The sequence below is a fragment of the Lagenorhynchus albirostris genome, chromosome 1 (genome assembly GCF_949774975.1).
Source record: "Lagenorhynchus albirostris chromosome 1, mLagAlb1.1, whole genome shotgun sequence".
In the NCBI taxonomy this organism is placed as follows: Eukaryota; Metazoa; Chordata; class Mammalia; order Artiodactyla; family Delphinidae; genus Lagenorhynchus; species Lagenorhynchus albirostris.
In genome coordinates this window covers 76775249-76801455 of record NC_083095.1, presented here as the reverse complement: position 1 = coordinate 76801455, position 26207 = coordinate 76775249, and the positions used below count along the sequence as shown (strand labels likewise).

Sequence of the window (26207 nt, the reverse complement as noted above, 5' to 3'; positions counted from 1 at the left end):
AGCAGGAGTTGGAGGCCCCTGAGAGCCAATTAAAAAAGGAAGTTAGGATGAGGGAGGGAGAAATGATTCCAGCAACTACCAATTAAAAGTGAATGGATCCCACAGCACGAAGGGATGGTGATTCAAACTGTTGCATCAGCCAAGTTCCAGCACCAACTCCCTGAACATGAAGAGAAAGCAAAGGGAAGGGGTGAAGGAGGGGGGCAGAGGTGTCCCACACTCTGGCAAGCTTCCACTGCTTATCTCAAGTGAATACACACCTGACAATTGAAGCGCAAGTGGAATCTCTTGATTAGCCATGCACAAAACCCCAAGACCATGCCATAAGAAGGACAGGACCTGGAGGCAGGGAAACATGCCCCAAAGTTAGGCAGGATGCTGCTGACACAACAGACCTGCTGCCAGTTCAGAACTGCTCTGTCAAATCAGATCACACGTCACTCAGAACACTACTACTTCCATCACTATCCCTCACCTCCATCCTGTACTTGTAAAATACCTGATGATTTTCAAGCATGTTCACAAATACTACTTCAGTGATTGTCACAAACAAAATCCCTGTGGGTTCTGTCGGGTATGTATTAGTATTTTCATCTAGGAATTTTTAAAAGTTAATGCTGAAGTTCAAGAGATCTAAGAGCATAAAAGCAGTATTATTTGTATATTTTAAGTGATATGCCACTAAGCTTATATATGCATAGAATATCTCTTGAACAAAATGTAAGAACATGGAGCGGTTACTACAGCAAAGGAACTAGGGGTCAGGAATGGAAATGAGGCTTTCTTTTTTGTGTTAGCTTTTTTGTAATTTTACACTATTGTATATATAATTTCCTGAAATTAAATGAAAAAGAAAGTTACAGTTAGGGAGCAGAAAACCACAATCCAATTCTCTCTCCGTATAATGCTGCCTCCCATGTTGGGTAAACAGGACAGAACAGTTTTCTTTCTCCTGTATCTTGCCACTTATTCCCCATTCCATCACCACCATCCACATGTACGTATACACACACAACTTTCTGTGAGAATTTCCCCATGACTGCCTGGTCAGCAAATCTGCCAGGAGCTGAGGGTGTGCTGAAAACCAACCAAGTGACAGGGAAATTGAAAATGTGATTTTGGCTTATAGGAAGAGTGATCCTAAATGATACATTTCACTTAGAAAAAAAATAGCATTTTTGTTCAAATATTTTGAGAAAACAGAAAAACAAGCTAGCACTTCAGCATGAAGGATCAATATTTTAAAGAATGAAGGCCACAAAATCTGCCAGTATTGGGAACGTGGTTCCCTAAGACTCTACAGCCTGGCAAGTCACTGACAAAAAGGGAAGAACTTCTTTTCCTGGAAATCAAGGGAGATTTCTTGGCCTGATACAGAGACAGGTTCCCACAAAAAGAAAGGTGAGAGGCTGTATGACACAATGGGAAATGTGGCTATGCACATCTAAAGATAAAATATATAAATTAAGCTAATGGAGTACAGGAAGACACTGCCTTTCAGGTCACACTCAACACTGATACCCTGACTCTACAAATCACAGATGTAGGTAGATCAGTAAGTAGAGAAGGAAAATGCTAACAGAATCCTGACCAAGAGGCAGTCATTACCACGGACTAAAGTAGGAGACTACCATGGGAACAGAATGCATACTCTTTTAAAATGTATTCAATGGCTCCATGTGAATTATTGAGCACTTGTGCCAGGTACTGAGCTAGGATTTAAGACCACTAAGATGAGTACCTTCGAAAAGTTCACAGCCTATAGGAAACTGGCAAATAATTAAAACACAGTAAGTGCTCTGAGAGTATAGAGACAGGCACATCAAAATCGAATATGCTCAGGACGGTTTTACAAAAGAGGTAATGTTTAAGCTGAATCTCAAAGGGCAATCAGGAGCTCTCCAGGAGTGAAGACAACACATTTCAAGCAGAAGGAATCACATGTGCAAAAGTGCTGAGGTATGAAAGAGCATGGAAATTTCCAGATATTAAAAATATGCTGGGGTTGCCATGCATTAGGATTATAAGAAGAGGGCAGAAATGAGGTAATATAGATAAGCAGACCAAAACGTGATGGCTGTGGCCCATGTGAAGGAGTGTCTTACTGGAATTAAAGAATTGCTGAGGGTTTTTAAACAAGGAAATTATATGATCAGATTTGTTTTGAGAAAGGTGAAACTGTTGGCAGCACTTCCCACTTCTGAAACAGCAGAAGAGCACATTAACATAACAGGCAGAGTACAAGCTCTAGAGTCAGGAGGACTGGGTTCAAATTCCAGCTCTAATACAGCTGGAATTCCAGCATAATTGAGTCCTGCTTATCTCTACTTGTCATGTACCACCTGTAGGACATGTATGAGTTCATTTAATCCTCATAACAATCCTACAAGGTAGGTAGTAATATTACCTCCATTTTATAGATGGAGACCCTGAATCTCAGAGAGGTAAGAAACTCACCCATCTGGGCTTCCCTGGTGGCGCAGTGATTGAGAGTCCACCTGCCGATGCAGGGGACGCGGGTTCGTGCCCCGGTCCGGGAGGATCCCATGGTCCTCGGAGCGGCTGGGCCCGTGAGCCATGGCCGCTGGGCCTGCGCGTCCGGAGCCTGTGCCTCACAACAGGAGACGCTACAACAGTGAGAGGCCCGCGTACCGCAAAAAAAAAAAAAAAAAAGAAACTCACCCATAGCCTTTGAAGCACAATAACAGTAAAAATTTCAAATCATGGCTCTACTACTTACAAACTTACAAATTTGGACAATACTACTATTATGATCATTATTACTAAAAAGTGAAAAAAGTTAGAGAAAGTAAGATTTCAACTATAGGGAAAACAAAGACCACCATTGCCACAGTCAGGCAAGAAATACAGAATTACTGAACTAAGACAATATGAATGGACAGAAAATAAATGAAGAGATATTTAGGAGACATGATCAACATAACAGCCATGTGACACACTGGGGGATATTAGACATGAAGAAGGAATCAGAGATGACTTCCCAAGTTTCTGGCCTAGATAACTGAATACATGGTGATGTCAGCTGCTAATACAAAGACAACAGAGGTGGCTGCTAGAGATAATGAGTTCTATTTTAGATACGTTGGATTTAAAACATCTATGGCACATATAGCCTAGTAAGCAGGTGTAAACTTATCACTAGCGCTAGGGAAAAAGATCTGGAAATATAAATTTAGGAAAATTAGTAATTTGGTAAGTGAACACATGGCTATGAATGAAATGGCTCAATGAAAATGTTCTGAGGAAGAAAAGCAGTAGGCCATGGGTAGAACTCCTAAGGCCACCACCATTTAAAGAGAGGATGAGGAAGAAGTGTCCATATAGGAAGTAGGATCCAATAAGATTCTGACTTCTCCACCAGGGCTACGCACATCATATTCACTGATCAAAAACAGTTTGTGCTTTGGCAATTACCTGGGTTCACTATGTTCACGGTTACCCTCTCATACTCAACACCCTAGGTCTTTATCCCTTCAGTTCTTCCCCTAATCACTGTAATTAGGCCTCTTTTCCTCCCATGAGAACCAAGTTATAACCTTCAACTTCTGCTCTACTCTTGGAGTATCCTCCTACCAGTTCTACGTGTTGGTTTGTACTGTGCCAACCTGCTAAGCTGGAACTACATAAGGTCTTTTTTATATAATAAATATATTATCATATAAGACTTTGCATGAGGTCTAATTTATATAATAAATCCCTTATCCCATAACTCATAAAGGTTCTGCTCCCCTGATTGAACCATGACTGATATATTCCATCCCCGTTTCCTAATTCTGACCTCCATGGCCCACCCCCCACCCAAGTATTGTGATAAAGAATAGCACAATTTCCACTATCTCTCTGAAGGCTAGAGACCAAGTGAACCTACAAGAGAAGCAATTACCAAAGCAGGAGCCCTGTTCTAAAGGCTCTTCAAGCCAATAAAATAAAGTTTCAAAATCATTATTATTCTGCATACAAGGTGTCAACACTCTCTACATTAATCTAATATATCTTGTTTTCCTAACCCACCATCTGTCCAGCCGGCCAGCCATTTGTTGTCAAATCAGGCAATGTCCAACACTCAGAGATGTATATAATAATGTCTAGAACTCAAAGATAAGTATGAGTTAGTGGCTGTCCTTTAAGAGTTCAAACCATAGAATCAAGTAATCATAATACAATAAAATGTGTCATATAATATAGATGGTACAAAGTGCTATATCATTTCCTAAACATAGCTCCCTAAATTTTTTTTAATACATTTTCCTCAGTCTTGGATGCTCTCTGTTACACATCAAATTTATAAGTAGCTAGCTAGAATTTTATTAAAAGATGTTCAACATCACAAATAAAGGAATGAAAATTTAAAACAATGAAATGTCATGTTGCCTATCAGATACAAAAATTATATCCCAGCTCATGAATAGGCACTCTTATAACAGGAGAAAAAAAGGATATTATGAAGATAAAAATAAAAACTAATGAAAAAGAAAAAAACTACAAAAGATGAGGGTAAACAAAGTCAATTTCTTTGAAGACTTGTAAGAGACAAAAGGCTGAAGGAGAAGTGATAAGGTACAAATGAATAATACCAATAATACGTTAGAGAAAAAGGGGACAAAATGACTGATACCATAGAGAATAAACAAATAAGGAACATACTACAAATATTTAGGAGAGTAAATTTGAAAACTTAAATGAAATGGATAAATTACTAAAAAAATACAAAATATCAAAACTTAATCAAGAGAAACTTGAATAATTCAATCCAATAAACCTTAAAGAATTTAAATCAGAAGTTAATCTTTCCATAAAGAAAATGCCACGTGCTGATTGATGACTTTATGGGCAAGTTCTACCAAGAAAAAGACAAACTGATTTTATATCATCTTTTCAAATAAACATACAGGAGATACGCTCTTTACTCACTGTATGAGGCTAGCATAACTTTAATACCAAAACCAGACTAGAATAGATTAAGAAATAGTGTAGACTCATAAACTAATATCACTTGTGACCCACAGATATAAAATCTTAAATATTACACAAGTAAATCCAGCGATATAAAAAAAAATACATATCCTGACCAAGTAAGTTTTGTACCAAGAATGCAAGTTTGATTTATTAATCAAAAGCTGAGTACTCGGGCTTCCCTGGTGGTGCAGTGGTTGAGAGTCCGCCTGCCGATGCAGGGGACACGGGTTCGTGCCCCGGTCCGGGAAGATCCCACATGCCGTGGAGTGGCTAGGCCCGTGAGCCATGGCCGCTAAGCCTGCGCGTCCGGAGCCTGTGCTCCGCAACGGGAGAGGCCAAAACAGTGAGAGGCCCGCGTACCGTTAAAAAAAAAAAAAAAAAAAAAGCTGAGTACTCTAATCCACCACACTAACAGATTAAAAGAAAAAAAAGGTCATCTGCCATCTCAATAAATGCAGAAAAAGCATTAGATAAAATGTAATACCTTTTCATCATAAAAACCCAAATAGGCTTGAAATCTAAGATCAGGCATATGTAAAAACTATATAACAAACATCTTATTTAATACTGAAATTCTGAAAATATTTCCTTTAAGTATAAGAACAAGACAAGGATGCCTGCAATCATCACTTGTATTCAGCATACTAGAGATCCTAACTACTGCAGAAAACAAAGAAAATAAAAGGTAAAAGGACTGGAAAGGAAGACACAAAAAAGTTGTTATTTATACACAGAAAACCAAAAGGAATCAACAAATTATAGAATGAGAGAGTTCTAAACAGGTGACAGCTATAAAATATATAAAGTCAATTTATATCTATTCCCAAGCACAGTTAGCAAATGTAATTTTAAAAATTATACTATTTACAATAGCATAGAAAACTACGAAGTATCTAGGAATAAATCTAATAAAAGATATACAGGACTTTTCCAGAAAAAGTATACAATTATATTGAAATATATTGAAGACTTAAGTAAATGAAGAAAATCATGAATAAGAAGATTCAATGTTATAAACATGTCTGTTCTTCCTAAATTGATCTATAAATTCAATGCAACCCCAAGCAAAACCCAGAGGAGTCTTTCACGAAAATGTACGGATTCTAAAATGTAAATGGGCCACTGGTTAAGAACATGGCCCATTGTTATTCTGATTGGATACTGACTTTTTATAAAATGAGAAGACAATATGGTATTGGAATAGAAATAGACAAATAGATCAGAATAGATCAGAAGAGAAAGCTCAGAAACAGACCTATATACTATATATAAAAAGTTGGTTTAAGACAGATTGGGCTTTAAAGATCAGTGGGCAAAGGATAGATCTTTAATAAAAGGTGCTGGGGCAATTAATTACTCATTAAGAAAAAAAATTATATACCTACATCGTAACACAAGGAAAGGTCATAATGAAAGAAAAGGACAAAATGATAAAAATTCATAAATCAACAGAGGGGATATGTCTTGATGACTTCAGGATAGGGAAGGACTTCTTAAAACACAAACATCACTAGAAGTCTTCCAAATTAATCTGTATCCATTAGTGCACTCTCTGGTTATAACCATTCAGTTGGTTAATAATCCTCCCTCATATTTCCCTATTTTTCCACAAGGATATTAAAAGAAACTGTTATAAAATGTATCACTAGAACCTAAAGGAACTGAATATCTAGCTCTCTCTGGTCTTTCACCCTAGTAACACTATTAGAATAGTACTGCTGTCATGTTGGACTATGATAAGGGCCACTCCTAAGGATGACAGAATGGGGAAGTGGAAGGAAGCTGGTTCCCAACAACTTTGTGGAACTGCCATTCCTGCCCTGGGCTGCCTATTGCCAGATTTCTTTTAACTGAGAGAGAAGTAAACTATTTTGCTTAAAGAAAAAAGCGGGGAAGGGGGTATTACTCTAATGGATTGAAGTGATCCTAAAACCAAGAATTCAAGCCTAGAGAGAATGAAGCAGGCCAAACTACACAGTATTTTTTTTCCAAACAAATTTAATTCTGTTCCAGCCCCAAAGAAGGGGAAGCACCTAAATTTTAAAAATAAAAACTGCTCAAAAACTAAGTCATTAAAAAAATTAAACCCCCTCCCTTAGCAATAAATACTGAAATGATATATACACATGAGGCTTAGGAAGGAGGCAAGAACAGGAACCTTGGGGACTCTGTCCCATGACAAGGTCCCAACACTTCTACCAACTCCATGCTCTTTGCCTAAAACATAGAAGAGCAATGGAAGAGGCAGGAGATATACCAGGGACATGTGTGGCCCCAGAGAGAGCTGGAACACAACAGGAAAGAAAGAAGACACAAAGTGTCTTACAGGGCAGAGGAAAGGAAAGTTGTCATCTAAAACGTCCCCCCAGTTCCAGTTGCGTCACTGGATCTGGCTGGTGCAGTTGCTGAGTGCCCCTGAGCTTTTCTGCTCGCCTCTACTCCCTCGTTAGCATGCCATCCAAGGAAGGTCATTCACACTGTGGCCTCGATGCCACTGTGGCAGCGGCCTGGCTGCTGGAGCCCTGAGGCTTCCCATTCACCACCAGCAGGAGGGGCGTCTCCACACGAACACTGGAAAAGGAATAGTCCTGGAAAAGACAAATATACAGAGGCTCATTACAGATCCTAAGATGGAAGAAACTCCAGCACAGGGATACACCACCTGTGGCCTTCTCACCCCCTCCTTTCTACCTCCCGCAGCAGATATACCCCTTATCTCCATCTCACATTAAACAAAGCTGAACTAACATAGGGGATGTAATTTTCCCGAAGTTTTCAATCTTCAGAAGGAAAATCTGGGACAGGTAGAGTGCCAGTAACTGTCATTACAAGAATGGGACAATTCTGATTCAAAAAGAACAGGATCCTGGCACTGCCCAACAAAAGGGTCCCACCAGCTCTACAGAATCTTCCCTTCCCACAGTGTTTATCATAAATTATAACTAAATACACACAGCAGCCAAGCCAGAGCCAATAGAAAGTCTGAGAAACTCTTAGATCAAGTGTTTATAAAGTTATAAATTAATCTGCCTAATATAAATTAGACTTACTTCTCCTTTAATATCAGGAGGAATTAACAAAATGTAGGTTTAAACATTCTCCTAATAACGGAAAACATCAGCTCAATTTATCAGTTCAAATGTACTTTAAGTTGCAAAATGTGTTGTTAAAAGATCTTTATCCAAAAAATACTGTTCCACTTGGAGTATAAAGGAGGTTCTTTTGAGTCAAAATAAAGAAGTGAATTAAACAGTTTTCATAAATCAATTTTTAAAACATCCTAACAGGAACATGGGCAAGTGACCAAAAAAAAGCAATTTATAAAAGAATTATAGTCAATAAACATATGATAAAATTTTCAACCTCACCAATAATCAAGAAACCAAAGCCAAACAATATTGATGCTATACTTTTCATGTAAAATCAGCAAATAATTTTTCAAAGGTTTCTACACAGAGTTGCAAAGAAAACCATAGAAAAACAATTACTGACATCCACGGTTGATATTAACTGGTACAACCTTCCAAAAAATAGTTTGGCAATATGTATCAAAAGTCTTAGACGGACTTCCCTGGTGGCGCAGTGGTTAAGAATCCACCTGCCAATGCAGGGGACAAGGGTTCGATCCCTGGTCTGGGAAGATCCCACATGCCGCGGAGCAACTAAGCCCATGTGCCACAACTACTGAAGCCCGTGAGCCCTAGAGCCCACGCACTGCAACTACTGAGCCCACGCACCACAACTACTACTGAAGCCTGCATGCCTAGCCCTGCGCACTGCAACTACTGAGTCCACACACCGCAACTACTGAAGCCCGCGTGCCTAGAGCCAGTGCTCTGCAACGAGAAGCCACAGCAATGAGAAGCCCGTGCACCGCAACGAAGAGCAGCCCCCGCTTGCCACAACTAGAGAAAGCCTGCGCGCAGCAACAAAGACCCAACGCAGCCAAAAAAAAAAAAACCCACAGTCTTAGAATTCTGCATACCCTTTGGAGCCAGGATTCTACCTTAGAAATTCACTTAATTTCTTTAATGAATTAATTAAATTTATTTAATAATCATGGATATGCACAGATATTAAAATATTTACTAAAGTACTTTTATAGTAAGGAACAATTATTAATAATCTAGATCTGGGGTCAGCAAATTTTTTCTGTAAAGAGTCAAATAATAAATATTTCAGGCTTTGTGGGTCATATAGTCTCTGTCACAGAACTATTCATCTCTGACACTAGTAGAAAAGCAGTCACAGACAACAGTAAACAAATGGGTATACTTTGTTGCAAAAAAATTTAATTACAAACACTGAAATTTTAATTTCCTGTAATTTTCATGTATCACAAATTATTATTATTCTTTCAATTGTTTTCATTAAAAAATATAAAAACCATTCTTGGCTCACAAGCCATACAAAAACAGGCAGTGAGCCAGAATTGGTCAACCGGCCAGAGTTTGCTGACTGACCCTTAATCTAAACGGGGAAAAAGCGGTTAAATATCTGCTCTTGTAGAGTTTTGTAAGGATTAAATGATCCAATGCAGGCCATAAAACTCTTTGCACAGTGTCTAGCAGTCAGTTAAGTGTTCAGTAAATTTTAACTATCATCATCATTTTCATCACCACCTCTATGTGTTAATTCAAAACAATGTTGCAGAATATGGAAAACCACAGGAAATGTTCACAAACATTTGCATATAATACTCCACTCATAATTAAAAATATACATACAAATGTGTACATAAATTTATGAAAAGACTGGAGGTTTACATACCAAACTGTTAACAGTAATAACATCTGACTGACAATATTTTAGTCCATTTTTTAAAATTTATTTTTATTGAAATAATTGGCATATAACATTATGTAAGTTTAAGGTATTAATCAACATGTTAATTTGATATATTTATATATTGCAATATGATTACCACCATTACATTAGCTAACATCTCTATCACATCACATAATTATCATTTCATTTTTATTGTGGGAACAATTAAGATCTAGTCTCTTGGCAACTTTGAAGTTTATAATACCATACTGTTGTCTATCATCACTATGCTGTGCATTAGATCTCCAGGACTTACTTACCTACTGGTTGCAAGTTTATACCTTTAAACAACATCTCCCCAATTCCACCATCCCAGGATAATCACCATTCTACTCTCTGTTTTCACAGTTCGGCTTTTTAAGATTTCACATGTAAGTGATATCACATGTATTTGTCTTTCTCTGTTCAGTCCATTTTTTAAATTCTTTTTGTTTACTAGTAGTTTTTTAGTAAAGAAAAGTAAAACTATTAGTAAAAAATAAATTACATATACGTGTGTAAATATAAGATATCATACAACACACACACACACATATATATGCATTATTTTATGTATATTTTTTAAAAGAGGTAAACGTGCCCCACTTTGAGAGCCTATGAGGTGAGAAAGAATCCTAGCCATCACTCACCTTTCCCTTGTGCTGAATTCGGTGAAGCCGAAGGTTAGGCTCAGGGATGGCTACAGAGTCCCCAATGAGCACTCCCCAGCTCTGCACCATATTATATACCATCACTGCACAGCAAGGTCCATCTGAATCTACCAGGCCAAATGTACTGCCGGGTTAAGATGGGTTAAGAGAGAGAAGAGAGAAAAAAGAAAAAAAAGCTTTCTTAGTTACTTATTTAGAACTCCTATGACAGGTACTATCATTCACTATGTACATCTAAGGGCTCACTTGTCTTAGATATGTATCTTTAGAGAACATGCACAAGACTCATCAATCTGTCACTTTTCTAAGAACTTGGGACACATTCAACAAATATTAATAATGAACTAGTTCGAAAGCAATTGTACCCCAATAAAGATGTTAAAAAAAATAATAATAATGAACTAGTTCGAAATGTTGCAGCGGAACAGTATTCCTGCTCTATCAATTTAACTATCACAACCTTCAACAAACTTGCTAACCATTACTGTCAATTTAATTTAATTCCACAAACTTTCACTGAATACCTATCATGTGTCAGGCACTGTGAGCGAGCTTATTAGTCTAGTGGGTGTCAGACAATTAGACCATCACTGACAGTACAACTGCAATAGGTGCCAGAATAGCTTTTTACTTGTGATGAATTCAGTGAAGCCAAAGGCTGGGCTGTGGGAGCCCAGAGGAGAAATGTCTAAATCAATGGAAAGCCAGGAAGGTTTCCGTGAAGAGGAGACCCTCAAACTGAATCTTAAAGAATGAAAAACTACCTGGGTTAAAACAGGAGAACTAATCCTCAGTGGAAATAAAAAATCTCTAAGGGAAGGGGATATGGCTTGACTGGGAAGGAACATAAGAGAACTTCTGAGGTGGTGGTAATGTTCTCTATAGGTGTTTAGGTTATATGGGTGCATGCATTTGTCAAAACTTAGGAAATATGCACTAAGATCTGTACATTTCATTGTATGTAAATTTTACATAAAAAGAATAAAATTATGAACAAATATTGAACTCTACTTAATGACTGCATGCTGAAGTATTTAGAGGAAAGTATACTAATGTCTGCAATTTACTTTGAAATGGACCAAGAATAAGAGAGACCAACAGATGAATAGGGGAATAAATAGATCTGTGATAAACTAAGTATAATAAAATATTAATAGTAGACTATAGGTACACAAATGTTCACTGTAAAATTCTTTCAATTTCGCTGTATGTTTGAGAATTTTTATAATAAAATGTTGGGGGAAAAATGTAATCTATATCAAGAAGCAGCAAAAAGATTATCCAGGCATAGTAACTGTGTGTAAAAACACAGAGGCATGAAAATAGCTGTTCTGAAACCTACAAAATAATCCCAAGGTTGGGACAAAAGGTACAAGCGTTAAAGTGACGAAGATAATGGACACAGGGAGGCAGGGAGAAAATAATAAAGCATTTTGGGTGTTAAGCTAAAGAGTTAAAACTTCATCCTAAAAGCTACAGAGTACCAGTAAGAGATTTTAAACAAGAAATAGCAATGGTCAGATCTGCATCTGGGAAATATTTCTCTGTACTGTGGAACACTGGAGGAAAAACAGGGAGACTTGTCTGTTGATGTGTTAAGAGGCTTTATTAAATTAGTGAAGACAGGAAAGTAGGGACTAAAAGGTATATCTATTGGACTTGGTGATTGCCTCAAAGCAAGAGAATGGAGAAGTCTAGAACAACTTCCAAAAGTCTTAATTAAGTGACTGAGTAGAGGTGGTACCATTGATTGAAAAGGAATTCAGGGAGGACAAACAGGTTGCCAGAGAAAGATGAGATGAGTAATTCTGAACATACTGAGTTAGAGGTTTCTTATTATAGCCCAGAGGCAGCTAGATATAGGAATCCAAAAGTTGGAAATGAGCCCTGGGCTGGAGCTAGACCTGTGAGCATAGAAGAGCCAGCCAAAGACTTGGGTTTGTATGACGTCACCAAATGAGATGACCTATAAGTGAGATGGTGAAGAATCGATGCTCATGCCATCACTTGGCACGCCCAAATTCACAGCAAACACTGCAAATCAAGCACAGCATTCTCCTGGTGAAACCAGTCAAAGCCTCAGAATCCTTCTTTACAGTAAATCATGCAGCCACTGCCAAGTGATCAAAGTTGGCATCTATTTGCCAGCCTGATATAGAGAGAAAAGAGGAAAGGAACAAAGACAGAGTCCTCCTAGACCTTAACATTTAGAAACTGCACATAAAAAGAGGAGCAGCAAATATTTGTTCTCAAGGGCCCCTAAAACCCTACCTTTGTCTATATTTCTTTCTCATTCCTCTTAACTCTAGGGTCTGCTCTAGTAACTAAACTTTTCTCAACTATCTTCTTGCTCTTCAATTGTTCAAATTCATATACCATGAAAATGCCATGGAGGAATATCAGGCATACAATGGGAGTTATATTTTAGTTTGAATGGAGCAGAAGGGATATGAAAGGGAACAGTGACAGAGAAATCAGAATGCTTCCAGTAGAAGCTACTGGATCAAACACTGGTGATCCCAGAAACAAAAAAAATTCAGTAGAAAACAGGAAAAGGAAACTAGTCAACCAGGGATTGGGAAGTGAGTGAAGGACCAAGGAATGATGATACTGATCAAACCCTCATTTTTCAAGAGTTAAAAATTTTCTAAATGAATATTTTTAACTCATTTCCTCTGCTAGACTATAAGCACCCTTCATTTGGGTGTGTTACATTTTTTTTTTAACTCCCTACAACACACATAGCAGATGCTCAATGAATATTTGTTGAATAACATCTGAGAGAATCTCTCCATCAGGCCATAAATTCAAACTCAAAGCTCACCTTCCAGAACTGCTTAGGCATACCTAAGTCCAAACAGGACTTAGAATTCTTCCTCTTCGTGCCTCTATGATCATGAAAACACAAAGAGGTAGGAGAATTTTAAGGTTTCCATCTGTCTCATAAAAAAAAAGTAGCTGTCAAATTTCAGCTTCGAATATAGGAGTCCACAGAACACCAAGCTCAGGGAAAAAATGGACGGTGACAGAATCTATAGAGATTGTTAGATATCACCTAAACAATACCTGCTCACAGAAGGGAAGACAGTCACAGAAGGGAAGCAGAACTCACTAATCTCTGACCACTAACAATGTCCTCAACTTTTAGAGAAAGGCCAGGAAATAAGAGCAACTAGTTTAAAAGGATGAAAAAGAGAAAAGGCAACAGAAACTCACAAGGGGACTTTCTCCTCCGTAGTAAGGCTGAACACCACCTTTCCCAGGACCACAGCTCCACTATTTACACCAGGCTGCAGAGCACTCAGGGGCTTGCGCTCCAGGGTCACTTTCTGCCCAGAGGCTGACTGATAGTGCCCATCTCCACAAGGGCCTAGATGGGCTGGGCGCAAGCTTCCCAGCATGCTCTGTAACTTTCTGGTCTTCACCTTCCCCTGCAAAGGAAAAGGAAATAGGTAAGAAGCTGGGAACTGATGGGGAGGGTGGGAGGGAGGAAGACGCAAGAGGGAAGAGATATGGGCATATATGTATACGTATAGCTGATTCACTTTGTTATAAAGCAGAAACTAACACACTATTGTAAAACAATTGTACTCCAATAAGGACGTTAAAAAAAGAAGCTGGGAACTAGTCACTCTCCTTGAGAGTCTAGTCCTCCCCTCCCACCTACCCACTTCTATAGGGTCACTACTACCGAGGCCTACTTTATTCTTATTTTATTGGCCTACAGCAGAATAAAAAAGCAGAATTCAGCATTTAGACATCTCTACCTTGCTCTCAAGGAGGCTGGTTAATCTATTCAGGAAATCCAGGAGTTGCTGCTCTCGCTGCTGGGGCTCTGGCCAGGCAGGGTCCAGTGCTGCAGCCCGAGAAAAGCCTTCCAGGGCCTCCCCATAATTCTCTTCATATTTATGTAACTGCACAAGAAGTAACCAAAAAACCTCCCAATTATAAGTGTGTTCAACACAAACTATCCGTGGGGTGGGGGGAGGGGCTGGGGAGAGATTAGTAATAGCACAGTGGGCTAGGAATCTAGAGAAATAAACTGTTTTCCTTCCCAGCTGTCTTCCTCTTCTACAGATGAACAGCCTGAAGAGCCAGTAAACACCTTACATCCTGGCCAAGGTGATCACAACCCCAAAGATGGAATCATTTCAAAGAAGCTAACTTCCAAAAAAAAAAAAAAAAAAAAAAAAGAAGCTAACTTCCAAACTCTACAACAGTTAAGTTGTATATATTGGGTGATTCTATTTTTATTTTTAACAGTTTACAATGAACACTTCAGGAAAGTCTTCTGAACTGTGTCCCCCATCCTCTATTTACCCTCCCACCAACTCAGCCCCTTTTCCTTTCCCTCCAGATACTTTAGTCAAACTAAGCTAGCTTTTCCCAGAAATAATTTGGCTTTCCTCTCACAGTTTGTACCCAACCTTGTCCCTGTGAATACTCAGTCATCCTCACAGGCTAAGACCTAGATATCTTATGTATTTTACCTTCAGATGACCACTCCCCCACACAAATGATTTTTTTTTTTTTTTACCGTTGCCCTGTTCAAATGAAGATCAGGATTGCTGGAAGCTGTCCTGTCAACCTTCTCCTATAGTGGGATAAAAAGATCATCAGTGGCTCTTGTCACAGTCTTAAGGATGGCCATGCACAGCATGTCTTAAACCTCCTTACCCTGGAAAAATTTAAGTTTCTTGCTTGTCAAAATGTTTCCCAGGGCTTCCCTGGTGGCGCAGTGGTTAAGAATCCGCCTGCCAATGCAGGGAACATGCGTTCGATCCCTGGTCCAGGAAGATACCACATGCCACAGAGCAACTAAACCCATGCACCACAACTACTGAGCCTGCACTCTAGAGCCCGCGAGCCACAACTATTGAACCCACGTGCCACAACTACTGGAGCCCGTGCACCGAGAGCCCGTGCTCCGCAACAAGAGAAGGCACCGCAATGAGAAGCCTGCGCACCACAACGAAGAGTAGCCCCCGCTTGCCATAACTAGAGAAAAACCCACACATGGCAACAAAGACCCAACACAGCCAAAAATAAAATAAATTAAAAAAAAAAAGTTTCCTATACCCACACTGTTATACAGTAACTGCTTGTGTGGCACATACTACTCAATCCCTGAAACCTCAAGGATGAAAGGGTTTCGTATTTGCATGAAACTTTAAAATATGATTATAATTTATCCATGCAATAGTATAAAAATAGAAGAAATATGTGATTAACATCTGATAAAGGGACTTCCCCGGTGGCTCAGTGGTTAAGACTCCGTGCTCCCAATGCAGGGGGCCCAGGTTCAATCCCTGGTCAGGGAACTAAATCCACATGCATGCTGCAACTAAGAGTTCACATGCTGCAACTAAGGAGCCCACGAGCTGCAGTTAAGACCTGGCGCAACCAAATAAATAAATAAATAAGTCTGTCATACAGAGTGAAGTAAGTCAGAAAGAGAAAAACAAATACCCTACGCTAATGCATATATGTGGAATCTAAAAAACTGGTATGAACCTAGTGGCAGGGCAGGAATAAAGATGGAGACGTAGAGAATGGACTTGAGGACACGGGGCGGGGAAGGGAAGCTGGGATGAAGTGAGAGAGTAGCATTGACATATATACACTACCAAACATAAAATGGATGGCTAGTGGGAAGCTGCTGCATAGCACAGGGAGATCAGCTCAGTGCTTTGTGACCACCTAGAGGGGTGGGATAGGGAGTGTGGGAGGGAGACACAAGAGGGAGGGGACATGGGGATATATGTATACATATAGCTGATTCATTCTGTTGTATAGCAGAAACTAATACAACATTGTAAAGCAGATATATTCCAATAAAGATGAAAGAAAAAAAACCCTCGACCAATACAGGTTTGAACTGCATAGATCCACTTACATGTGAATTTTTTCCAGTAAAAACTACAATACTAAAAAAAAAAAAAAAAAAAAAAACTGATAAAAAATTTATTTTAATCAATAAGATGCTGGTATAAATGAGGAAAGCCTAGGAAAGAAATGATGTCAATTTAATGCATTTCCTCTGCCCATGAGCCTGGCTCCAGATACAAACATCTACATCCAAGCTCCCTTAAAACACACAATGAAAGGCAAATTCTGATTCTCCAATTTCAATACAGGGCCAGAAACCACATGACAGTGCAGACAAATATGTTATGAAGAAACTGCTGGTGATGTTCATGGCTATGATCACTTTATTTTTTTAATTCTATTCATTGCCTGGCACACTGCAAAAGCACAAACAACATGAATTAAATTGTTTAAATGGTTGGTTCAACTATGTTTAAAAATGCAGGACTGATGCAGAAATTAAGAGTTCAAAGCAACTGTTTAGCAGAAGCCAAACATAAAATTTTAAGGTAGTACGTCATGCTTTAAAATGTAAACGTTTACCAGATTAAGAAATCAGAGTAAAATATAATTCCTCAGCCTGAAAATTTCCCTGATTGAAAAAAAGAACAACCCCACTGGCTATACAGGTTGAGTTAAATGCCACCATTAAGACTACAGCGAGAAGCACAGTGTGTGAGGAAGTCATATCTGTCATTTCTTAAAATGCCATTTTATTACTGCACACTTCTCTGTCATGAGTGTGAGTCCCACCAGTTGAGCTGCACTCATCGGCACAGCAGTGAGGGCAAGAGCACGATTGTGTGCCCACAGCTCCCGATTATGGCTGCCTCAGAGTTCAACCAGGGTAATGCCAAACAAATAGTATGAGAAGTGTACTTTTTAAGAAATTAATCTGAGTTGAGCTATTTCTGAAATATAAAAATTGGTTGTATTTTTTAAAGCTATAATTCTTGTAGACGTCTTGTGGTTAAAAATTTGACTGTGCTTATTAAAAATGGTTATCTATGTTTTGCACTTCAGCTTTGTGAAAAATAAAGTTCCTGTGGGATGGTGAAAAAAGAACAGTTCCTAAACTGCAAACATGAATATAAGGTAGCTATATTTCTTATTCTGCCAGTCAGAGCAAAATAAATAATGGTAAGTTAAAAAGCAAGTCTCCATGTCAAGAGAAAACAAAAGAAAGTGAATATGAAGCCTATATAAAAAGTGCTCAATGTAAACCTTGTAACAGTGAGCAGTCAGCCACTCAAGGCCTGAAGGAAATCCCCCTGCAAGTGGCTATCGATATAAACATAGCCTGAAAGCCTAAGGCAAAGCATGAGCTCCAGTGAATTAATCCCTAGGCTACAACGTGGAATGGGCTACATGCTGTTTTCCATTTTAGTCTGTGGGAAGTCCAGAGCCATACTATCTAATGGTGAACCTGGGGATACTGCTTAATTTATACTTAAGTATCAGAGTTTTTATTTTTCTTTAAAAATGTACACGAATATTAACAAGCATTATTTTCACACAGAACATATTAAAGAGATGAACATGTTGGCATGGGCTCTGTGGTTTGGTTATGCACACCTGTACGAAATCCAAACAGCTCAAGGAGCTACCTAGCACTGAGGCACACACTGCAAGTGGTTGCTAATACTCAAGTTATAGGAAGAGATACATCACCTTTGTACAACCAGCTTTGCGAAACTACGCACACTGGATGCCAGCGAACACTGCCCGTGCGTCTTGCTAAAAAGCCACGAGGAAGACTGAACCACACTCTTGTTTCTGCTGCTGCCTCTATATATCTTGCCTGGGTGACCATAAATACTTACTGCTTGGGCATAGGCACTGAGGGCTTGCTGGGAGATCTTAGGGTTCTGGCCAGTATTAAAGTAAAGAGAAAGGTACGCATTCCCCAGAATATCTGAAAGAGAAACACAGGGTTCCGCGTGTAAGGAGCTTGAAGTTGCCACTCAATCCTAACAAGGAAAAGGCCGAACAGACTAAAAAATCCACAACTCTTCTTGGATGCATAAGAAAGGGGATAACACAGGGCAAACTGCTGCCCCCAAAATTGGAGAGACAGGTGAATACAGGGAGTTATGGCTTAGCAGAGCAGAAACTTATGAGCTACCACAGGAACACTGCTGGGGTAGGAAAACCTGAACTGAAATTGACGAATTCTGGAGGCTCAGTGTGGACAAGCCCAGGGGTCCCAGTCACAAGGGAGTCCCCACAATATTGTGAGATTTACCTCCAGGAACTCAACCAGATTCCCACAGCAAATATCGGAGAAGAACACCCTCATACTTCCAGCAGAGGGAGGGGGCAAATACGCCAGAACACTCTCTTCTTCTTCTTCTTGTTTTTGTGGGTTTTTTGGCCACATCACATGGCTTATGGGATCTCAGTTCCCCGACCAGGGATTGAACCCAGGCCATGGCAATGGAAGCCTGTCATCTTAACCACTAGCCTACCAGGGAACTCCCAAGCACTCCATTCTTAACAAGGCCTGCCCTCAGTAGAAACTAGTTAACCAGAGTCTGACCTGCTATCAGTTATCAGAGGGTAACTGACCTAAGGAAGAGAAATACCCAACTCCAACCCACTCTAGCCATCCTGTCCCACCTAAGGGAGTTGCGGGGGAAGAGAAAAAAACTAAGAAACTCAATGATGGATCATCTCAGAGCTCAAGTTCAAACTATAAATATTTTGGTTACCCTCAAAAATCTATATGAAAGGCCCCACGTCTGAAACAAACCATTGATGACACTAAACTTACAAGTATACCCAAAATTCCACTGGGATAAAGAGGCAAGCATGGACACAAAGGAGAAACTACAACAGACTGCACAAAAGCCCTGGCTTGCTTATATGGAAACATAAGCCTCCTCTCTTGGATGAAAAGGTCCAAGAGTTCCTAGAATAGTGGTTCATCAAAATATCTTTTGGGTTCCTTCAAAGCAAAGATGCCCTGGCTTCACACTTATTGGAGTCAGACTCAATAGATGGGCTCCAGATGATCCTGGTGTGCAGCCACAGTTGAGAACCACTGCTCTAGAAACTTGCCGGAGATCTTTTGAGAGCACTCACACCAAGAGCGGCCATCAAGGATGTCCATCTGCACAGCCAACTTAGCCTGTCGGACACTGTCCATGACATGGCGAGAATGTTCATCTCCAGAGTCAGTCCGCAGTTGGCGAAGCACCATTGACAGGTTTTGAAGGGAGACTTTGTTCTTGCACTGCAAATGCAGAAGGCGTATATTCAACCTTTGTGATTCTAGTTCCCCTTTCCAGATCTACTCTATCTCAATCTTATTTTAATTTTTCATCTTAATTCTTACTGCCATCTGTGTCTTAGACCCCCATTTACAGGACCAACTTGGTTGCTAACTTTTCTTCACTTCTCATCTACGCCTGAACCTGATCCCATCATCTTCTTCCTTTCTCAGTCCCCTGTCCCTGTTTCTCCCACTTCTGATTCTGTTCTCCTAGTTCCAGTACAATTCTACTCTGGTATTCATGATCTAGGGAAACTCACAGAACCAAAGAAATCCCATCCTTCCCATCTGTGTTTTCCAAGGGCATAGTGGGTGGCTCACATGGGTGAGAGCTCCTGAGAAGCAGGTGTGGGCAGCTGCAACATCCCCTTTTTTCCAGTACACCTCACCCAGCTGGTTCCAGGCTTCCACCAGCTTGGGCTCCAGCTTCACAGCCTTTGACAGAAGCTCCTCAGCCTTAGGGCTATAGTTAGGAGTCACATTCAGTGCCTTCCCAGTTAGCATCAGAACCTGTGCCTTGCCCTGGACAGAACCTAGGAGGAAGGGAAAAGAAAAGTGGAAAGGAAAGTGGAAACCCAGGCAGTCTTACAGGTAAGACTAGAGTACTCTCTCAAGGAATAACCCCATGCCAGTTCTAGGAATGAAATAATTGAGAAAATCTTCATGAACAAATCATTTATTGAAAACCTACCACATGCAGTGTACTGTCAGAAAACAGGGTACCAAAGAAAGCATTATCCCTACCTTTGAGGGGCTTACAATCTAGTGGAGAGGACAATGCATATCCATGGAAAATCAAAAAAACAATGACAAGGAGCAGATGGCATACACCCAATGAATGGACTTTACAAAGTGAAAAGGAGAAAAGACAAGACACTCCAGGGAGAAAAATGATGTAAACGAAGAGGCAGAAATACATGTGGCATGTTCGTGGAAGAATGGATGGTTCAACCTGAATGAAACAAAAAGTTCTTTTGTAAGTAGGTAGTCAGAGATAAGGGTAGGAAAAAAAAAGTCACACAATGGAGACTTGAATACCAAGTGAAGAGGTCTGGACTTCAATCCGTCAAAAGTAGGAATCTTTGAAGATACTTGAGCAGAGAGGCAGACAAGGAATGAGAGTAAATGCATGAAGTAAGGATTTAGAAACATAATGGCCATGGTCATTATTTAAGTTGATTTGGAAGTAAAAGAAATTAGAGGCAGAAAGGTCAGTTAAGAAGATTACTGCAATAGTAATCAAGCAACAAGCATGCTCTTTTTTATTTCATGGCACTGGGAAATGGAGTTTAGAGAGCTGAAAGGCTGCCATCCTTGCACAGGCACCTTTAGAAGAAATATTGTTGTACCATCTTGTGGCAGCCACAAATAGGATACCAAAGAGTCTACAGAGAGAGCAAAACTCCATCACATTTCAGTGAGGGACCAGGGGTTGGCGTGTTCTTTTGGGACTCATACCCACTACTTCCTCCATCTGCTGCAGGGTCTTCTCCATCTCCTCCCGCACATCCTGTTGCTTCCTCCCAGCATCCTCAACACTGTGTGTCTCGAAATAGCACTCTCGAAATGAATAGAGCCGATCCACCAGTTCCTAGGAAGTATAAGAATGGTACCATTAAGTGCAGAGAATACCAGACAAGTAAACTTGAGATTGGCGAGCCATACCAGCTTTTGGCCTGGAAATGCTGATTCTCTACCTTACCTAGGAATGACACAAGAGGCAGGTGGACAGGTCTATCAAAATACCACAGATCGTGAAGGAAAGTAGCCCAGCCCACTCTCACACTGTCCCAAGCCAGTCTGCACCGTCATGATACTTCTCTCCTCCCAGATCCAGCAGAGCTTCCAAAATGACTAAGCACTTCACATACCATAGTCAGGAGGGAGGAAACGCTTTGCAACTTGAGATAAAACAAAGTTAATAAGATCATCCTATCTGGTACTGGTCCCCAAAGTGTAAAACTTCGAAATTTACCTTTTTAAAACTGGACTTCCTAACAAAAACAATACCTTACCCCTGATTATTCCTATGTCGGTGTCTGAAAATACATGACCACTGTGAACATGACAAACAAGTAAGAGTCGTTTTCCACAACAAACAGACCAATTTAAGCTTGATAACCTTGGTATTTTTTTTACAGAGTTTTGATTCTTTAAACACTTGTGCTTTTGTTTGTTTTATTTTTGTCAAGTCACCTTCTGGCTCTCTTGCATGCTTTCCAAGTAAATGTTCTCTTTCCTCGTTTAAATATCTCTATCTCTGAGTCTTCCTGGGACACCAGTCAAAGCTTTTCCATTATCTAGTCTTTTCCTAAAACAAAACAGCAGCAGAAAGGTATAATCTAATCCTACCAAGTCTTATCAACCACCTCCACATCACATCCCAAATCCATCCACCTGTCTCCATCTCTCTATGACTATCCTCATTTCTTGCCTGGACCATTTCAATAGCTTCTTAACTGGTCATCCTGCTTCTACTCTTTCCCATTCTCCTCACTATAGCTGGAGTGGCCTTACAGAAATGTACCTCATGTCACAACACTCAGATAGTTTCCCACTGCAGACAGAATAAAATCCAACTCCTTATTACAGCCTAGAAGACTGTAAGATCTGACCTCCCACCATTCATCCTGACACAGACTTCTTATCACTCTCCTACAATTCTCAAGCCACACTGGCTTTCATCTAGTTCCTCAAATCCACTAAGCCTAATCCTTAGCTTTTCCCTCTGCCTGGACATTCTTTCTCCTGACCTTTGCATGGCTCATTTCTCATCATTATTTAGATCTCAGTTCAAATATCAATTTTTCAGAGAGGCTCTCCCTGACTACCCAAACTAAAGTAACCCTTTCCTCCTCCGCCCCACTGTTAAATCACACTCTTACCTTCCTTCATGGTACTTATTTGAAATTATGTGGCCTATTCATTAATCATCCACTGTCTATCTCCACCACTGGAATGTAAGCTCCATGATGGGAGTATCTTAATCGGTTTTGTTTAGAGCTATACCTGAGCACTACCAGAGGGTGTGGGACATGATAGGCTCTCATTAAATAAATCAATGAATCTCCCTTTCTCTAACAAATACTTATGTACTATACTTAATTTAAAATCCTACCCAGAATGAAGAAGTTAGACTATCACTTTCTGCAGCAGTGCTTTTCAAGTTGTGTTGCGTGTATTATTTCCAGGACCCAGGCTACAGACATTCTGATGTTAGTGGTTTTAGCAGAACCCAAAATGCTGCATTTTAACAAGCACCCTGCATGACTTTAATAAAAATGATCTGTAAAACACACTTTGAGAAAAATCGTTTTATATATTCCTTCTAACTTAAAATGTCTGTAACAATGAAATAAAGTTTACCACCATTCCTATGAATAGCAACATCACCATCCTTTTCCTCTCTCTACTGCATTCTCCTATTCCATCCCTGCACCTTCCCCACTCACCCCCAAGATACGCCAGGTATCCTCTACCTAGCTGCTTAGGGCTAGGTAGCCCTAAGCAAATCAAAGCAGGAAAAGACAGCTCTCAGCAAATACTACAACCCATTTCCTTTTATCCTGCAATCAGCACAGCTACACATTAAGAATTATAGAAAAGGTCTTATTGTTTGTTTTTAGTTGTTATAGCAAACATGTAAGAAATTGTTTGATTTTGTTGTTGGTTTGTTTTCCTAGAGTGAACGTTTTTAATAACTTTTTTCTCATGGCAAAAATCAATATATATTAGTTGTTAAAATTCAAATAGGTACATGTAAAATAGAAAAGGTTAAAAATTCCTCATAATTATCCCAATAACCTCAGAGATAACCACTGCTTAGTTAACCTTTTCAGGTTTTTCTCTACATATATACAAACATACATACACAAACAATGTTTGTAATATGGAGCCAGGATTGAGAATCTCTGATTTCAGTCAGTCACACTAGTGAATAAAATTAAATTAATTAGGGCTTCCCTGGTGGCGCAGTGGTTGAGAGTCCGCCTGCCGATGCTGGGGACACGGGTTCGTGCCCCGGACCGGGAAGATCCCACGTGCCGTGGGGCGGCTGGGCCTGTGAGCCATGGCCACTGGGCCTGCCCGTCCGGAGCCTGTGCTCCGCAGTGGGAGAGGCCACAGCAGTGAGAGGCCCGCGTACCGCAAAAAAAAAAAAAAAAAAAAAATTAAATTAATCAAAGTCAACTGGATGTGAAATAAAGCTCACACTCTAAAAAGCGTTATTATTTTAATCTGCTCAGGAAACAAAGAAATCTCACCAATGTTTAAACTTTTGCAGTAGAAGCCTTTAAGAAAGTTACAAGCCTGTCATAAGCCTAATGTTTAAATTTCAGGCTGTCTTAGAACACAAAAAACTCAGTTTCTGAGGTTTAAGAAAAATCTTCGGTCATCAAAAGAAAGGTAAAGAACCAAGCAATTAGTTAGCTCCTACCTACCAAGTACAAAAGACTGTCCCACTCACCACAGTCAACTGTGGACTGGGTGAAGTCTGGAGACTTCTGCCCCAGGCCCCAAACTGGAATTGCACAGTGTGCAAAAAATCAAAACTGTGAAGTTCTAAGGGGAGTAACCAGAATACACGCGGTGCAAGCCACTACTGTGATCGCTGCCAATTTGAAAGCATAAAAGTACTGGTCTTTGTGGGGATCAAAACAACATGCGATAGGTAACAGCTCCTGCAGATCTGCCAAACACAAGTGTATGCTATTTGTTGTGAGTGAATTGAGGGGGAAAAAAATTCCCAAGAATGTACAGGAATAAAGTTAGCAATAAATCCTCTTCCCAACAGGTCTGAAATTGAGTGCAGTCAGGTCAGCAGCAGGCGGTCCCAACAAACTGGCTGCGCCCGTCCCCTGCCCGGGACCTCCCCTAGCCAGCTGCGGCTGCAGTTGTTATAGTAACCACACAGACACCAGCGGCGGGTATATGTCAAGAAATTCGAAGGCACTGCATAAACTGGGCTCTCTACTTCCTCCCGAGTAAGACAGAGTTTAATCTATGGCTTCACCTGCAATTTCGGCAAAATCTCCTTGACTTCTTCCTCTTCCTCAGCCATCATTTCCCAGACACCCTTAGCTTCTCCGCCCCCAACTTTATAACCACAGAGACGCATACCCGTCCCCACCATGGAGCCACAGCGACATCTAGAGCTCTGGAGGCTTACCGCGCCTGAGTTTTCAAAGAAGCTGGTTTTGAGCTGGTTTTCAAAGAAGGGCGTCGCTCCAAACCTAACTAACCCAATGCCTATAGCTCAAAGGAAATGGTCTGCAATCACTTTCGAATTCATAAACTTGTTTCTTTTCCAAATCCTGTAAACAAAATATTCTCAGATTGAGTGTATACATATTATTGTTTCGTATCTTCCTATTTATTTATACCAAGATTATAATACCCCCCAAAAGAAAACAAGCTAAGACAGTGGATGCCTGTGTTGTTAAGTTTAAAATTTTACAGGAAATGTAGTACAATGGTAAGGTAACTTGTCTGAATGTTTTCCAGGCCTTACAGTGATTTTCTATACATGAGGAGTTTTATGATTTTGAACACACTATCCTAATAAATCTACTGCACTTGGGATGGTATTAAGAAAGCCATCACGGGCTTCCCTGGTGGCGCAGTGGTTGAGAGTCCACCTGCCGATGCAGGAGACACGGGCTCGTGCCCCGGTCCACGGAGCGGCTGGGCCCGTGAGCCATGGCCGCTGAGCCTGCGCGTCCAGAGCCTGTGATCCGCAGCGGGAGAGGCCACAACAGTGAGAGGCCGCGTACCGCAAAAAAAAAAGAAAGCCATCACTAATACACTAATAGTATATGTATTAGTACACTAATAATGCTTATATATTGGTAGGCTTTATCCCCAAGGGTATTTAAAAAAACAATGTCTCTGGAGAGGGAAATAGGGGGACTGAGGGTTGTCTAGGCAAAGAACATTCTTTTCACTGGGTACACTTTTGAATGTTTTATCATGTACATGTATTACCTATTCAAAAACAAACATAATTTTTATTAAAAATTTTTAAAAATATATTTATTTATTTTTGGCTGCGTTGGGTCTTCATTGCTGCACGTGGGTTTCTCTACCTGCAGTGAGAGGGGGCTGCTCTTCGTTGCGGTGTGCGGGCTTCTCATTGTGGTGGCTTCTCTTGTTGTGGAGCATGGGCTCTAGACACATGGGCTCAGTAGTTGTGGCTCACGGGATCTAGAGCGCAGCCTCGGTAGCTGTGGCACAGGGGCTTAGTTGCTACGCAGCACGTAGGATCTTCTCGGACCAGGGCTCGAGCCTGTGTCCCCAGGTGGACACAGGTGGATTCTTAACCTCTGTGCTACCAGGGAAGTTCCCAAACATAATTTTTACATAAAAAAGTATTTGCTTCCACATAAACTCTCTCTGAAAGAGACACAAGACACTGGGAACAGTAATTGCTTCCAGAAAGGGGAAGTGAGTGGTTGGGGAATAGGGGTGAAAGGTAGAATTTTCACTCTGTGAATTTTTTTTGTACCTTTTGAATTTGTACCATATGAATGTATTAAACACTTAAATAACTTTTTTTTAAGTACCATGTAATAGTCCACCAGAATTTTTCTTTACCTTTTAGTTTTAATTATAGC

At 40.2% G+C, this 26207-nt stretch overlaps 1 protein-coding gene across 3 annotated transcripts; it reads right to left on the bottom strand.

The window, feature by feature from the left end:
* Window positions 1–6406: 6406 nt before the first annotated feature.
* TTC5 (tetratricopeptide repeat domain 5) lies at window positions 6407–24681 on the bottom strand. Of its 3 annotated transcripts, XM_060146789.1 has the most exons (11): window positions 24608–24664; window positions 21299–21497; window positions 21055–21187; window positions 19918–20129; window positions 19407–19557; window positions 18146–18237; window positions 14992–15048; window positions 14222–14368; window positions 13671–13885; window positions 10434–10578; window positions 6409–7565 (listed from the first exon to the last, which is right to left on the bottom strand). In XM_060146789.1, the coding sequence occupies exons 3-11, from the start codon at window positions 21089–21091 to the stop codon at window positions 7446–7448; spliced, it is 1176 nt and encodes a 391-aa protein (XP_060002772.1). In that variant the 5' UTR covers window positions 21092–21187; window positions 21299–21497; window positions 24608–24664; the 3' UTR covers window positions 6409–7445. The 3 variants fall into 3 exon arrangements, with proteins under 3 accessions (XP_060002765.1, XP_060002757.1, XP_060002772.1); XM_060146774.1 differs by lacking the exon at window positions 21299–21497 and having other exon boundaries at window positions 6408–7565; window positions 24608–24681; XM_060146782.1 differs by lacking the exons at window positions 14992–15048; window positions 21299–21497 and having other exon boundaries at window positions 6407–7565; window positions 24608–24681.
* Between the last annotated feature and the right edge of the window lie 1526 nt (window positions 24682–26207).

Excerpts from the sequence above, each read along its gene's own strand:
- TTC5 (XM_060146774.1), bottom strand. The coding sequence starts at position 24,658 with ATGATGGCTGAGGAAGAGGAAGAAGTCAAGGAGATTTTGCCGAAATTG. Across the intron at positions 18,238-19,406 it reads CCTTGATGGCCGCTCTTGGT|ATATTCTGGGGAATGCGTAC; the intron begins GTGAGTGCTCTC and ends TTTCTCTTTCAG. Across the intron at positions 15,049-18,145 it reads TCAGTGCCTATGCCCAAGCA|GAGAAGGTTGACAGGACAGC; the intron begins GTAAGTATTTAT and ends ATCCCACTATAG.